The sequence below is a fragment of the Oryzias melastigma genome, linkage group LG18, assembly GCF_002922805.2.
Source record: "Oryzias melastigma strain HK-1 linkage group LG18, ASM292280v2, whole genome shotgun sequence".
Taxonomy (NCBI): domain Eukaryota; kingdom Metazoa; phylum Chordata; class Actinopteri; order Beloniformes; family Adrianichthyidae; genus Oryzias; species Oryzias melastigma.
This window is the reverse complement of record NC_050529.1, coordinates 16,595,421-16,608,809: the sequence shown is the minus strand read 5'-3', so window position 1 is coordinate 16,608,809 and position 13,389 is coordinate 16,595,421. Positions and strand designations below refer to the sequence as shown.

Sequence of the window (13,389 nt, the reverse complement as noted above, 5' to 3'; positions counted from 1 at the left end):
TTAAAACTTTTCCACCATTCTGTAACAAACTGTCAGATTTTATAAATAATTTGTAGTTTAATCGTCAGTGTCTCCTGTCAACAGATGTCACTTTGCAGCGGTCTCATTACTGAAACCGTTGCTGTGTTTTTCAGTCATGGCCATGTCTCTCTGTGACAACACGCTGCTGTGTAACTTCCCCAAGTGTCGGAGCAAGTTGAGCGGCTTCGCCTGGGTCACGGCGTGCTCCCACGTCTTCTGCGACCAGCACGGATCTAGCGAGTTCAGCCGCTCCCCTGCCATCTGCCCCGCCTGCTCCTCCGCGCTGTCCGGCAAGCTGGACATCGTGAGGACAGAGCTGTCCCCGTCTGAGGAGTACAAGGCCATGGTGTTGGCCGGTTTGCGACCCGACGTGGTTTTGGACATCTGTGCTCGCGCTCTGGCCTTCTGGAGCTACCAGGTGACGTGTCTTTGTCCCCTCTGCGTCTTACAGCAGGATTGTTCTTACATATTTCCTCTACAGGTCCATCAGGAGCACATGTATCAAGAATACAGTCTTTCCCGCGCTGAGGGACAGCTGAAGCAGATGGACAAGCTCCTGACCCAGCAGAACCAGAGCAGAGAGCTGGAACTCACGTCCATGAGAGGGGAGATCACGTCCCTGAAGAAAGTGATGGAGGAGTACAAGAGGAAGTACAGCGAGGTGTCCGAGAGGCTGATGGAGAGAAACCGGCAGTACCAGAAACTGCAGGGGCTGTACGACTCCCTGAGGCTGCGTAACATGGTGGTGGGGGAGAGGGACTCGCAGCCCCAGAGCAGACATCAAGACTTAAACAACGGTGAGGTGACATTCTGGAGCTTATGTGGTCAATGTTTGAACACAAACATGTTGAAAAAGGCTTATGTCATATAAATATATATAAATATAAATGTGCAACATGTTGTTTTTCTGGCTCAATTAGCAAAGTTCCTTAAACTTTTTATTTTACATCCATGTTCAGAAAAGGAAACAGTCACAGCGAGAGCAGAGTTTAAACCTTTAAAAGAGGGTTGAACTGTTGGTGTTTTGATCAAAAGAGACTCCCCGAGAACTGGCAGCAGGAGTTTGGAGCTGATTCTGTGTCGCAGGATTTTTACCAGCGAGGAGGAATCTGTTAATCGTCTTTTGTGTGATTCAGCAGTGGCGGCGTCTCAGCAGGCGACCCCTCTCAGGAGCCCCCAGCTTTTCTCCCGTCGCCCTGATGCGCAGAGTCGCTTCTTCTCCTGCCTGGAGGCCGATGGAGACAAGCCCTTCTTACAGTTCCGCTCCCCAGCCAGAGACCGAGGCCGCTCCTTCGTCAGTAAACCGTGAGACCAGCAGATTCACCTCCAGCTGTTGCTAAAGCTTCAATGTTTTTGTTTCTTTATGAAAAAGTTGAGTTTTGTGTGCATTTATGACACAAGTCTCCCATCTTTAAATGCTTTTAAAGTTGTTATATTTACAGTTGAACATATTTGTTCCCAAAGTTTGCTCAAACTTTAGAAATATTTAAAAAGTATCATATTTATAAAGTTTTACTGGTTTAAAAACAGCTGTTTGCTTGTTCTAATAAACTAAAAAATGTTTCTGGTAATTTTATGTGTAGACTTAATACTGTAGCACAAACAAGACACTGTATATTTAGCTTTGGTGTTTGCACAAATTCAAAAGAAGAGCCTAAAAAGCTCGTTTTGAATGTTTTATGGACAACATCGGTCCAACAGTTAGCTAAGAAGTATGCAGCCTTTATTCAAAGATCTATTCAGGTCAATTTCTCACTGACCATAACCCAGGAAGCCATTTAGAAAAACACAACACTACTTTCACTATTACTATTTATGTTTTTGTTACCATTATGATTAATATGAAGGAACTGCTGGGGTTTTAGAAAAAAAAAAAAAAACATAAAACATGAAAAGAAAATAGTACTTTTAGGCTATAATAAAAACTTTTATCATTTTTGACAAGGTTTTACATGACATCCTTTCAAAATAAAAGTTAGTATATAGGACTTTATCACTGCAGCCAGTGTAGTTTTTGTTTTTCAAAAATAGAAGATCTGTGCAATTTTGGGCTCAAATCATTTTTCTATGGTACACGGCACCAAAACCACCAAAAAGTTTAGTATGACTGGTAAACTACTCACTGCTCGAGGGACTGTTAGAGCATTATGGGTATTGTAGTCAATAAGAAATGACCGGTAATTTTATTGAATATTTTACGCTAAAAGTAATCTGTATCGTATAAAATTGTAAAAATCACTCATCACTAATTCATGCACAATAGTTTTCTTCAAAGACTTCTGGGAAATTTCTAATTCATGTGAATCTGGAAACGTACAGGTTTTAAAAAAAGACACTTTTCTGAGATCAATGGAATTATGGGAGTTTTTTTTTTTTTTAATAACAAAAACCTCTATTGGAACACAATTAATAAAAGAACATCATTAAATACAAACAGATATAATGTACATTTACAAAATGAATATGTAAAGCATGAACCAACTGTTTTTGTCTTTCAACAAAAGAAGCTTTTTTCTTGTGGGTTTAGCTGAAGTTGTACTTGTAGCTGACTGAAACAGGAATCTGACTCTGGAGGTTCTGCTTCTTGCCGTTAACGATGAGGAGCAAAGGAGAGTCCACTCGGATACTTTTGAAATCGAAAGACTGTTGTAGAGGCGACACAGAACGAGAAAAAGAAATCAGATATTTAAAAATGATAGTCATAAGTTTAAATACATAAATAGTAGTGTGCAGTGCTCACCTGGTCTTTATGTGTGATACTGTGACGCTTGACGTTTGGCTCAGGAATGACCACGGAGTCGCCGATCAGAACGCCCCAGCTGTTGGCTGCATTGTAAACCATCACCACCACACATGTCTCCTCGCTGTCAACCATCCCAAACGTACTGACAAAAACACAGAAGAACTTCAGACATGTGGCTGTCTGGCCACAGACCAGTTTAATGGCAGACACTATTTTCATGGAGTGGTCAAAAATAGCATATATGAGGCTGAAGTTTGGCGTTTGGTTTTCCAGTTTTCATTCTCTACAGCTGCTTTGAACTTTATCTGTACTCTAGATTTCATGTAGGAACCATTAGAATGTGATCTAGACTTTCTCCTAACCCATAAATGTCAAAAATTAAGCTTAAAAAAAAAAAAAATCAGGCACCAACTTCAGCTTCATCTGAGTCAGATAAATAAACTTATACAGTATAGTGGTATTTTCTAAATGTAATCATAAACAACTTTATTAGCGGCATCCTCGTAACATTAGACACCGGGATACTGAATATGAGGCATTATTAATATTCTGTCAAAATAAATCCACATTTGGAGTAAAGACTCCTGTTTTTTTCTTTTATTTTTGAAGTCAAAGACTCTTCTTCTTCACTGACTTTTTTCTGCATAAACAAACTTTACAAATCTGTTTGTTTTTTGTTAACTTTGCTAGCTTGGGGGTTTTAATTTAGCAGGTGGTGCAGTTGACATGGGTCAAGAATAGGCCAGACGTGGTGGAAAATACAGTAGTTTTCAAAATTAAACTTCCTTCAGAATTAGATTATAAATAAAACTGAAAAAGTTCATTTATTTTGATCTATGGACTGGTACTGGCCTACTTTCAGGGATTGAGGACCACTGGTTAACACTAACACATTTACATTCTACCCAGAGTTTAAAAAAGAAGCTTACAAAGCCATGCGACCCTCAGAAGCCAGGCTGAAAACCACCTTCCCCAGAGCAGCCAGCCCGGCATTGTGCCCCATTTTAAGGGAGGAAAAGGTTCGAGGCTCCAAGCTGCCCACGCGTCCAGAAGGGCAGCAAAACTTGGGCGACGAGCACGGGCCCAACGCCGACGTGTTGAGGTTTGACAGCATCTTCCGTAGCTGACGCGCTTTGACTTTCCCCTGGACAAAAGGAGGAGATGAAGGTGAGAAACAAAACAGGGGGCTGCGCGTTGCTGCCCCCATGTGGCCAAAGGTGGGTTCAAAACCTGGAAATACTACTTGTAAGGAAAAAACAATGCTTGAATAATTTATCATTTTTGTGAGGTTTTTTTGTATTTATACATCCTCTGTATTCTTAAATTAAATGTTGTCATTTTTTAAAACATTTTTCTATGTCTTATATATCAGCTTAAGTTATAATAAGTGTCATATTACAGTCTACTTTGCAAAAAAAAGGAGAATACTTTAGGTAAATATTCAAAGACTATTTCCTTTTTAAAGAACAAGTATTTGACTTAAATATACTTTAAAAAAAAAAATCAACCTACTTGAAGTAAGATCTAAAACTGTCTCCAAAATTGAGCTTCCATCTTGCCTTGTTCTGAAAGAGTTCAGTCACTTTCTTCAGGTACTCCAGCAGCTGATTCTCCCTCTCTGGAGGTTCGTCCAAGCTCGGGTCCAGCTCTGCCGCTCGCCTGAAGTCCGCCAGCGCACAGCTGAACATTTCCTCGTACTGGAACAGGGTCGCTCTGTTGAAGTGCAGCTCAGAGAAAGAAGTGGCGTCTTTGTCCACAGACTCCTAAAGCAGGTGGAAAGAAATCGAGCACTGATTTATAGTCAGACAACGAAATCCACGTTTTCCCCCCCCCGAGCCGAGAAAGTGATTTCACACCAACCGCGATCGCCCAAAAGTAGCTGGATGAGCTCTGAGAACCTGCGGCTCAAACAGGTAAAGGAAAAAGATGAAAGTTCAGGACAAAAACGCTCGCTTTGGATTAGTATTCTGCCCGCTGATCGAGTCACTGTCTGAAAAAGTCACGTGCCCAAAGCTGAGTTCTGATTGGCTGATGCAATGCAGCGACTTGCCTGACTTCAGGTATTTATGTTTTGGCCGTGCCGCCCAATTCACGCCAGTCGCTCATATCATGCCACTGGGCCTCAATTCGCCTCAGAGCGCGCCTGTACCATTGATTAACGTCGGAGCTGGCCGCCTCTGCTGCACGAATCGCGTTCGATGTGAACGCACCTTCTCAGATTCTGCATAGGCGCTCAGAGCTTGCTGAGAGAACTTTGGATCCTGACCACAGGTGAAAAACAGAGACACATAGGCATTTCCCAGGATACCTGCAAAAGACATAAAATAAAACGTCAGGACAGAACATCTCATGTGAACTAAGGTTTGTTTAAAGACCCTCTCCAATGAAATTGGTGTTAGAGAAATGCTCAGGAATGTATTTTTTAAGATTAATTTTCTTTCTATATTTCACCAATCCTTAGAAAATGCAACAAGAAGATATTAAAAACACACTTATCATTGGAGTGGATCTTTTAGGAGATTTGGAGCTCTCTACTCACGCCAAGATGTTCCATCCTTAACATCGAGCTCGACTGCTTGGCGTGCCAGATCCACGCTCTGCAGCACCTGCTTGCGATGTTCTTCCCCGTTAGCTGCTGGTAGCACCCTCAGCACCATAGACAGGTTGCGCAGAGACACATTGTTCTTGCTCTGTGATGAAAATAACCAGCTAGTCAAATCTTCCACTAAGAAACAGATATTCTGGTTTGTGTCACAGCTGCAGCACCTGCTGCAAAGCACCGGTGAAGCAGTTTTTAGCTCCGGTCAGGTCTTTCTTCTTCCAGTACTCCTCCCCCAAGATGTTCCAAGCATCGATCAGACTGGGGTCCAGCTTGACAGCTCGGGAAAGACACTCCTCCACTTTGGGACAGAAGTCTGGAGTCACGCTCAGACACCGGCCTTTCAGCAGCAAAAACTCGGCTTTGTTTGTAAAGCAGCCTGTCAAAAGGGTAAAAGCAAAAGGAGCCCGTTGAAAGAAGGATATTTTGATAAATACAATTTAAAATCTGCATTTTTAGAGCTGTATTACCCACTTTCTTTATCCTCTAGCTTCTTTAGTGTTTCTTCCATCCGTTGGGCCACATCGCTTTGCTTCTTTCCAACATCCTCAGCGCCATGAGTCTCAAAATAATGCTCTCGGAAGGTAAAGAGGTCAGTCACGAGCTCCTGCGTTATAGAAGAAAGGTGGGATCTCAACATTCTTTAATAAACATTTATCAATGGAAATTAAAGGTCCAAGAGTTCAGTGGAAATTCACCTCTGATTTGTGCAGTGGGTGTTTTAGATTAGATTAAAAAAAAAAAAAACAATTTCCCAATTATTTGTGATTGCTTTATCAAAGTAAGACCTTTCCTGCTTCCATGTCAAATTATCTCCCATTTCAAGACCTACAAATTAATAGCACAATATTTTGTGGATCTTTCAAAAATTGTTGGTGGATTCTTCCTTTCAGGTTGTGTTGCTTTCATTTACTATTACTGAATATCAGCCTTTATTTCTCTCCTTTTTTCTAGGTTGAATCTTGTATTTTTGTAATTTTCTGTGGCTAGCTTAGTGGTTGAGATGCTGAAATATTGCAGCCAAACGTCATCCATCATTTACTACTTGATACCTCAGTGATCCCTTTTCTATGAAACATATATATATAACCTGCTTTAATCTACTTCTGGCAAATGCGGAGCCATTGTATGTGGAAATAAGGCAACTTTAAGCACTGCGTCAATAGTCGAGTTCAGCCTGGGCTGCTTGTGAGGCGCAGGCGCGTTACGACGGTAACGGCAAAATATAAAAATCTTAACCTGGAAAACAGGCAAAACACTTGACAGAAAACGATGTCTCAAAAGACAGAAAAAACTTGCCTTCATCATTTGCTGTTCACTTTTGGGTTCATTCCTTTCCCCTTTCTCCTCCGCCATCTTTGTCCAAGCAGCTCAACTGAACTGAACTGGGGGAACAAAAAATAAAGGATAAAAAACAAAACAAAACACGGAACCTAAAAACAATACGTCTGAATAAACCCACTATACCTGCAAGAGTCAGACAATAATACAATTATTAGAAATAACAGTAACGAATACAAACCGGGATGCTTGTTTTTTATTTTTATTTATTTTATTTTTTTAATGGCATAGCGGGAAATGACGCAGGAAGTAGAAGCGGTCCGTCCGAGAAAAGAGTCCGACAAAATATTTTATTTATCAATATCTTGGGGAAAACATTTATTTTAAAATATAACTAGTATTGAATATATTAGTATATATTTTTTACTTATTTATAGTTGGCATAATTATCAATACTATTTATATATAGCAGTTATTTTCATCGGAATTATTAACCGGAATCGATATCCCTGCCCGAGACTTTTCTAAGTACCGGACATTTGAGCTCCTTTAGCTGCAGAGGGTTAGTTTTGTCTCATCGGCGGGACTTACGACTGTTTTCGTGTTCCTATATACAGCTCGTCATGTCGGATACATGGAGCAACATTCAGGCGCATAAGAAGCAGCTGCACTCGCTACGGGAAAGGCTGCAGCGGCGACGGAAAGATCCAACGCAGCTGTCCGCAGTGGGTATGTTATAAATGTAGGGATGAAAACCGGGAGACCGTCACTACTTTTTGAGGGTTCTAATATTTTTTATTCTATACTTTCTATTCTTCATGCATAAAATACATTTAAAAATATATTCTTTATTTTATTATTTATACATATATTTATAGTATTAATTATAGAGAAAACCATTAAAGACCTTTTTTTGGAGAAATTTATTCGTATTTTTCAAAAATCTTACTAATATTAAAGGAAAAAAGGTTCTAATAGTTTGATTAAAATGTCCCTATATTTAAAAATGTATAGTTTTAAAATACTTAATTTAGGGGGGGCACCTTGGTTAAAAAAAAAAAAAAACATGGAGGACATATGTTAAGAAAATTAAGCTCAAAAATGGCTTTTCTATAAACATCCACCATTTGAAAAAAGCTCTCAGTTGTGATGCAGCAATTGGGTGGACCACAAGCTCCATTTATCCGTGTCTTTGTTTTCCTCGTCTTAGCTTGGATCTAATTCCAAACTATACGACTGGATAGCATCAAATGAGGTCACCGGTTTTTGTTACACCACTAATATAAGTTGGCAGTTGCGAGTGGCTTTAAGATAGCGGGAGAGAGTATCAGGAAAGGGATGCTGGGATATCAGCGAAGGGTTACTCCGGCATTAACAGTTCCTCCCACAATTTGAAGGCAAATTTCTGATGAACTCCTGCTAAAAAAACGATAGATATTTTTTTAAAATTTTGGCCAAAAACAATGTAATTATAATTAAAAGACCACCTAGAATAATTTTACAATTGATAAAAATAAAGATGAAGTGGTAATTTAAAATGTGTTTATGCTTTTTTTTTCTCTCTAAATCCCCGTTTTGGTCCTCCTTGGTTCTCTCAGACAGTGGTTCTGTCCCAGATGGTTCTGCAGTCAGGAGTGACAGTCCGGCTCCTCTGGCTCCATCCAGCTCTCAGGAGGAGACAGAAAAACCGCCTGATCCCGAGCTGGAGAAGAGGCTGCTGGGATATCTGTCTGACCTGAGTCTTTCGTTGCCAATAGACTCCCTCGCCATCACAAATGACCTCAGCAGTGTAAGGCATTCTTAGATGACGGCAGAACTTGTTATATTTGTCGTTCTCCTTCATATTTTCTTTGTTTATGTCTCTGAAGTCTGAAGCTGCCGTCAGCCACGGATGCATCCAGAGCCTCCTGCTAAAGTTCTCCGCTCAGGAGCTCATCGAAGTCCGGCAGCCCGCTTCCGTCTCTGCGTCCTTCACCGTTTCCTCCTCCACCGTCGTCGTAGCGGTGGATCACACCAAACTGTGGGCCATGATCGGATCTGTGGCGGGATCCCAGAGGACGGCGGTCAAGAGGAAAGCGGAGGACGCGGCCCTCAGCAACAGAGCCGGCAGCTTCTCGCCTTCCCTTCAGAGCTCCGCTTCTCCTCCACACACCTCCATCTCCTCGCTGACGCCTGCCTCCGGCTCCCAGCTGACGGGCTCTTCCACGTCGGGGGGCGGAGCTGAGAAGAAGGGCAGAAGCAGCAAAAGCCAATCTTCTCACGTGGACATGGAGATCGAGAGCCTGTTGAACCAGCAGTCCACTAAGGAGCAGCAAAGCAAGAAGGTAAGGATTTACAGTTTTTCGTATTTTTTTCGTCAAAAATCCTCAAACGGCGGGTCAAACTTATTTATTGTTCCTCATTCTGAACTCGTGTGCAGGTGAGCAGAGAAATCCTCGAGCTGCTGAACGCCAGCACCGCCAAAGAGCAGTCCATCGTGGAGAAGTTCCGCTCGCGAGGACGCGCTCAGGTCCAAGAGTTCTGCGACCACGGGACCAAAGAGGAGTGCGTCCGCTCCGGGGACACTCCTCAACCGTGCACCAAACTACACTTCCGGTGAGATTTGTAGGATTGAGTACTCTTTAGCTTACTTTTATATCGTTATTTATATTTCTATGAGTCAGCTGTTATTGTAGATTGTTGAACATTTTATACAAATAAATATCAATTTTTCTCAAAAAAAAAAAAAAAACTCCTGGTAAGATTTTCGCCTCAAAATATCTTGAAGTTCACTCTGTTGGTACATTTGAAGAAAGAACTTGAGAATTTTTATGCTTTTAAATAAAAAAATTCTTATTCTTACCTAAAGAGGGCGCCATTTAGTAAAAAAAAGCTGCACATCTAATACGTTTTGACACACATCCCATTAAATTCTAGGAAATAACTTTTTAATGTTTTTAAGAGTCAAAATCCGGATGATTTCCAGATTTTTACTGCTGCATCTTTAAGTCCAAAATGTATGAAGCTTTTTTTATTTTTCCCCAAAGATTCCACTTTAAAGTTTTTACTCTTCTTACCTAAATTTGCTCAGATCACTTCAGGCTTTGGCCTTAAAGCAAAGCTCTTTGGATTCGTGACTTTAACGATTCTCTGCTCCTCAGCCGCATCATCAACAAACACACGGACGAGAGTCTGGGCGACTGCTCCTTCCTCAACACCTGCTTCCACATGGACACCTGCAAGTACGTCCACTATGAGATCGACAGCCCGCCAGAGATCGAGAGCAGCCTGGGGCCGCAGACGGGAGGCGCGGAGGTCGGCCTGTGCGCGGAGGACGCCGACAGCAACGTGGGGAAACTCTTCCCGTCGCAGGTGAGGAAGTGCCGCCAGATTGAGAGCGGTTTTATTTTGTGTAGTTTCTCATCGAAGCGTTTGCCGTCTCTCAGTGGATTTGCTGCGACATTCGATACCTGGACATGTCTATCCTGGGGAAGTTTGCCGTTGTGATGGCTGACCCCCCCTGGGACATCCATATGGAGCTGCCCTACGGTACTCTGACCGACGACGAAATGAGGAAACTCAACATCCCAGCGCTGCAGGACGACGGCTTCCTCTTCCTGTGGGTCACTGGCAGGTAAGGAGAGCAGTCATTAATGAGTCATTAAATGTCTTTAAAATCTTTTCATCTGCTGTTGATTTACAACAATTTGAATAAATAAATACTCAGAAATGCACTTTTAAGCTTAATTTTTCTATAAATGTCCTCCATCATCAGAAAAATGTCTCAAAAAGATCTTAAAACACCACATTTAACCCCTTTCTATAGCAGGTTGTGCTTCATTATAACCTGTAGATCCATCAGTTCTGAAGCTGATCTGTTTCCTGCTTCTGCTGAAACACCATGAGTCGGGAATGAGTGAAATATAACCCGTCGTGACTAATGTTTAACCAGCAGCCGCTAGTTTTACATTTGTGTTGCCATCTGACGGGAGACGTCTGCGTGTGAACTATATGTGGGCGGTTCAGAGACGATGATTCCTATAAATAATCCAGTTCATGTTATATAGACATAAAGATTGGTCTATGACAAAGAAAAATATGTTTTTAGTTCGCTCTTGCAGTTTTTTTCTGACATCTATGAAGAAAATTGCACTTAAAAATGATATTTCTGAGTTTTTCTTTATTCTAATTGTTTTTGTTGTTTTTGTTGTTCTGAAGCCAAATGCGTCTACGCCCCTCTGTGATAGTTCTAAGCGGTTCTTGTCTCCTTCAGGGCCATGGAGCTGGGGAGGGAGTGCCTCAGCCAGTGGGGGTGAGTTTAGCTTCTTAGAAAACTTTTTTTTTCTTTTCAAATTCAGATTAAAGTTGTGGTTTATTCCTTTAGCTACGAGCGTGTTGATGAAATCATTTGGGTCAAAACCAACCAGCTTCAGAGAATCATCCGGACGGGCCGGACGGGCCATTGGCTGAACCACGGGAAGGAGCACTGTCTGGTACTTTAAAAAAATCACAGAATTCTACCTTTTTGTTGTGTGTGTGTGTTTTTTTTTTTTTTTTAATGGGTTGAGTCTGTGCTCAGGTGGGCGTGAAGGGAAACACGCAGGGCTTCAACCGAGGTCTGGACTGCGACGTCATCGTAGCCGAGGTAAATCTTTGTCCGATCGTGAATCTGTCCTTAAAAGCGTGACTCACCGCGACTACCTCTCAGGTCCGGTCCACCAGCCACAAACCAGACGAGATCTACGGGATGATTGAGAGGCTCTCCCCCGGAACCAGGAAGATCGAGCTCTTCGGACGCTCTCACAACGTCCAACCCAACTGGTACAACCCGCCGGTTTAACCTGGTTTGACACTTTTATTGTTTTTATTTTTAACCTTCGTTTTTCTTTAAAGGATAACTTTGGGGAACCAGCTGGATGGCATTCACCTGCTGGATCCGGAGGTGGTGGCGCGCTTCAAGAGCCGCTACCCAGACGGAGTCATCTCCAAACCTTAAAGCGTCCAAACTCTTTTTATACCTGTGAATATAGTTTTTTTTATATATATAAACACTGATGAGATCATTCGACTATCAAGAGCGATGAAGTCCATGTAAATAAACAACTTTCTTATACTGAAAGGTGTTATGTTATTGGGTGTGTATCCGCGGAAGTCGAAAAAGGCGTGCCCTACTTTTTAAAATTGCTTTCTCGTGATAATGAGATCCACTATTTCATTATCGAAGTAGTTGATCTTGTTTTCTTGTGAAAACGATATAATGATTCTCATTTTCTTGTGATAACGAGATAGATGATCTAGTTTTCTCGTGATAAAGAGATAGTGGATCTCGTTTTCTTGTGATAACACAAAAGTTTATCTCGTTTTCTTGTAATAACGAGATAGTTGATCTAGTTTTCTCGTGATAAAGAGAAAGTGGATCTCATTTTCTTGTGATAATGCGAAAGCTTATCGCGTGTTAACGCGATAGTTGATCTAGTTTTCTCGTGATAAAGAGATGGCGGATCTCGTTTTCTTGCGATAAGTTGATCTAATTTTCTCGTGATAAAGAAAGAGTGGATCTCATTTTCTTGCGATAAGAAGATAGTGGATCTCGTTTTTTTGTTCTGATAACGAGATAGTTGATTTAATTAGCTCATGATAAAGAGATAGTGAATCTCGGTTTCTTGTGATAATGCAAAAGTTTAACACGATAGTGGATCTCGTTTTCTTTTGATAACGAGATAGTTGATCTAGTTTACTCGTGATAAAGAGATAGTGGATTTCGTTTTTTAAGGATTAAGGAGATAGTGGATCTCATTTTTTCAGGACAATGAGATAATAGATCTGGTTTTGTCGTGATAATGAGATAAATCTCTTGTCATGATAACGAGATAGCGGCTCTTGTGATAATAAGACAGCATCTCATTTTCTTTTGATAACAAGATAGTGGATCGCATTATCACGAGATAACAATAAAAAAATAGTAGGGCAGGCCGTTTTCGGCTTTTGTACATATCACATTTCAAAGTTTCCTTTTTATTGGAAATAAAAACAATAGACACAGTTTAGTAAAAAAAGGTTTTTTAGTTTGTGATTTGTGTTAACTGCAATGTCACCACAAAAAGCCTCAATTCACATGAGTCACAACCAGGAACCAATAGCATAGAAATGTTGCAGATCTGTACAGTTTAAACTTTATTCAAAAACAAAATGTCAAAAATGTTGTTATCGTTAGCGCCCACATGTGGCAATTAAAAAAATGTTTTATTAGAATTAAGGTTATAAAATATCTTCATGTTAAGGGTTAAAGACCCACTTCAATAAAAGTGTTCTTCTACAGCCTATTTGTGACATAGAAATATGATGGGTGGGGCTTAAGCTTCCAGCTCCGCCCCATTCTCTCTGCCACAACAGTCCCGCCCACAATTTTGAAAAGAATTTCTAAGGAACAACCGTCGATCTGCAGAGTTTTTTTTTTATATTAGCTAAACATTGTTAGAAAATAGATCAAAAAATGATCGGAGTGGGATTTAACTGAACGTTTGTCTAACGGTCTTTTTCTTTTTTCAAGCAAAAGCAGTACAAAAACAGTCCCATAAAAATAAAATAAAATAAAAGAAAGCACTTGTTGGTGGTGAAAGCTGCACACAGCTACATTGTCATCAGTGTGTGTTTAGGCAGAAGTGTTCCTTGTTTTCAGGCTTCAATCAGGTCAAGTCCTCCAGTCTGTTTTCCTCTGCCTCACCGACTCCGATCAATCGGGAGTTCAGCGTGTCCAGCAGAGCGG

At 41.1% G+C, this 13,389-nt stretch overlaps 3 protein-coding genes across 4 annotated transcripts in view; 2 read left to right on the top strand and 1 right to left on the bottom strand.

Moving 5' to 3' along the window:
- LOC112155878 (E3 ubiquitin-protein ligase CCNB1IP1) overlaps positions 1 to 1,916 on the top strand; it is a 2,859-nt gene extending 943 nt beyond the window's left edge. Inside the window, exons 2-4 of one of the 2 annotated variants that reach the window (XM_024287901.2) lie at positions 135 to 439; positions 503 to 818; positions 1,161 to 1,916. In XM_024287901.2, the coding sequence (XP_024143669.1) occupies positions 137 to 439; positions 503 to 818; positions 1,161 to 1,330 (789 nt within the window). In that variant the 5' untranslated portion in view covers positions 135 to 136 and the 3' untranslated portion in view covers positions 1,331 to 1,916. Of the gene's footprint in view, positions 1 to 134; positions 440 to 502; positions 819 to 1,157 lie in introns of both variants that reach the window. The other variant, XM_024287900.2, reaches the window with a different exon arrangement.
- A 455-nt stretch (positions 1,917 to 2,371) lies between these two features.
- ttc5 (tetratricopeptide repeat domain 5) lies at positions 2,372 to 4,948 on the bottom strand. The gene is made up of 4 exons (XM_024288534.2): positions 4,324 to 4,948; positions 3,694 to 3,908; positions 2,762 to 2,906; positions 2,372 to 2,664 (listed from the first exon to the last, which is right to left on the bottom strand). Exons 1-4 carry the CDS (start codon positions 4,450 to 4,452, stop codon positions 2,545 to 2,547), a joined length of 609 nt encoding a protein of 202 aa, XP_024144302.2. The 5' UTR covers positions 4,453 to 4,948; the 3' UTR covers positions 2,372 to 2,544.
- Positions 4,949 to 5,823: 875 nt separating this feature from the next.
- mettl3 (methyltransferase like 3) lies at positions 5,824 to 11,742 on the top strand. Its single transcript, XM_024287899.2, has 12 exons — positions 5,824 to 5,988; positions 7,262 to 7,373; positions 8,243 to 8,433; positions 8,513 to 8,968; positions 9,064 to 9,239; positions 9,785 to 9,995; positions 10,070 to 10,257; positions 10,897 to 10,935; positions 11,008 to 11,116; positions 11,203 to 11,268; positions 11,332 to 11,444; positions 11,517 to 11,742. Exons 1-12 carry the CDS (start codon positions 5,920 to 5,922, stop codon positions 11,617 to 11,619), a joined length of 1,833 nt encoding a protein of 610 aa, XP_024143667.1. The 5' UTR covers positions 5,824 to 5,919; the 3' UTR covers positions 11,620 to 11,742.
- Positions 11,743 to 13,389: the final 1,647 nt, after the last annotated feature.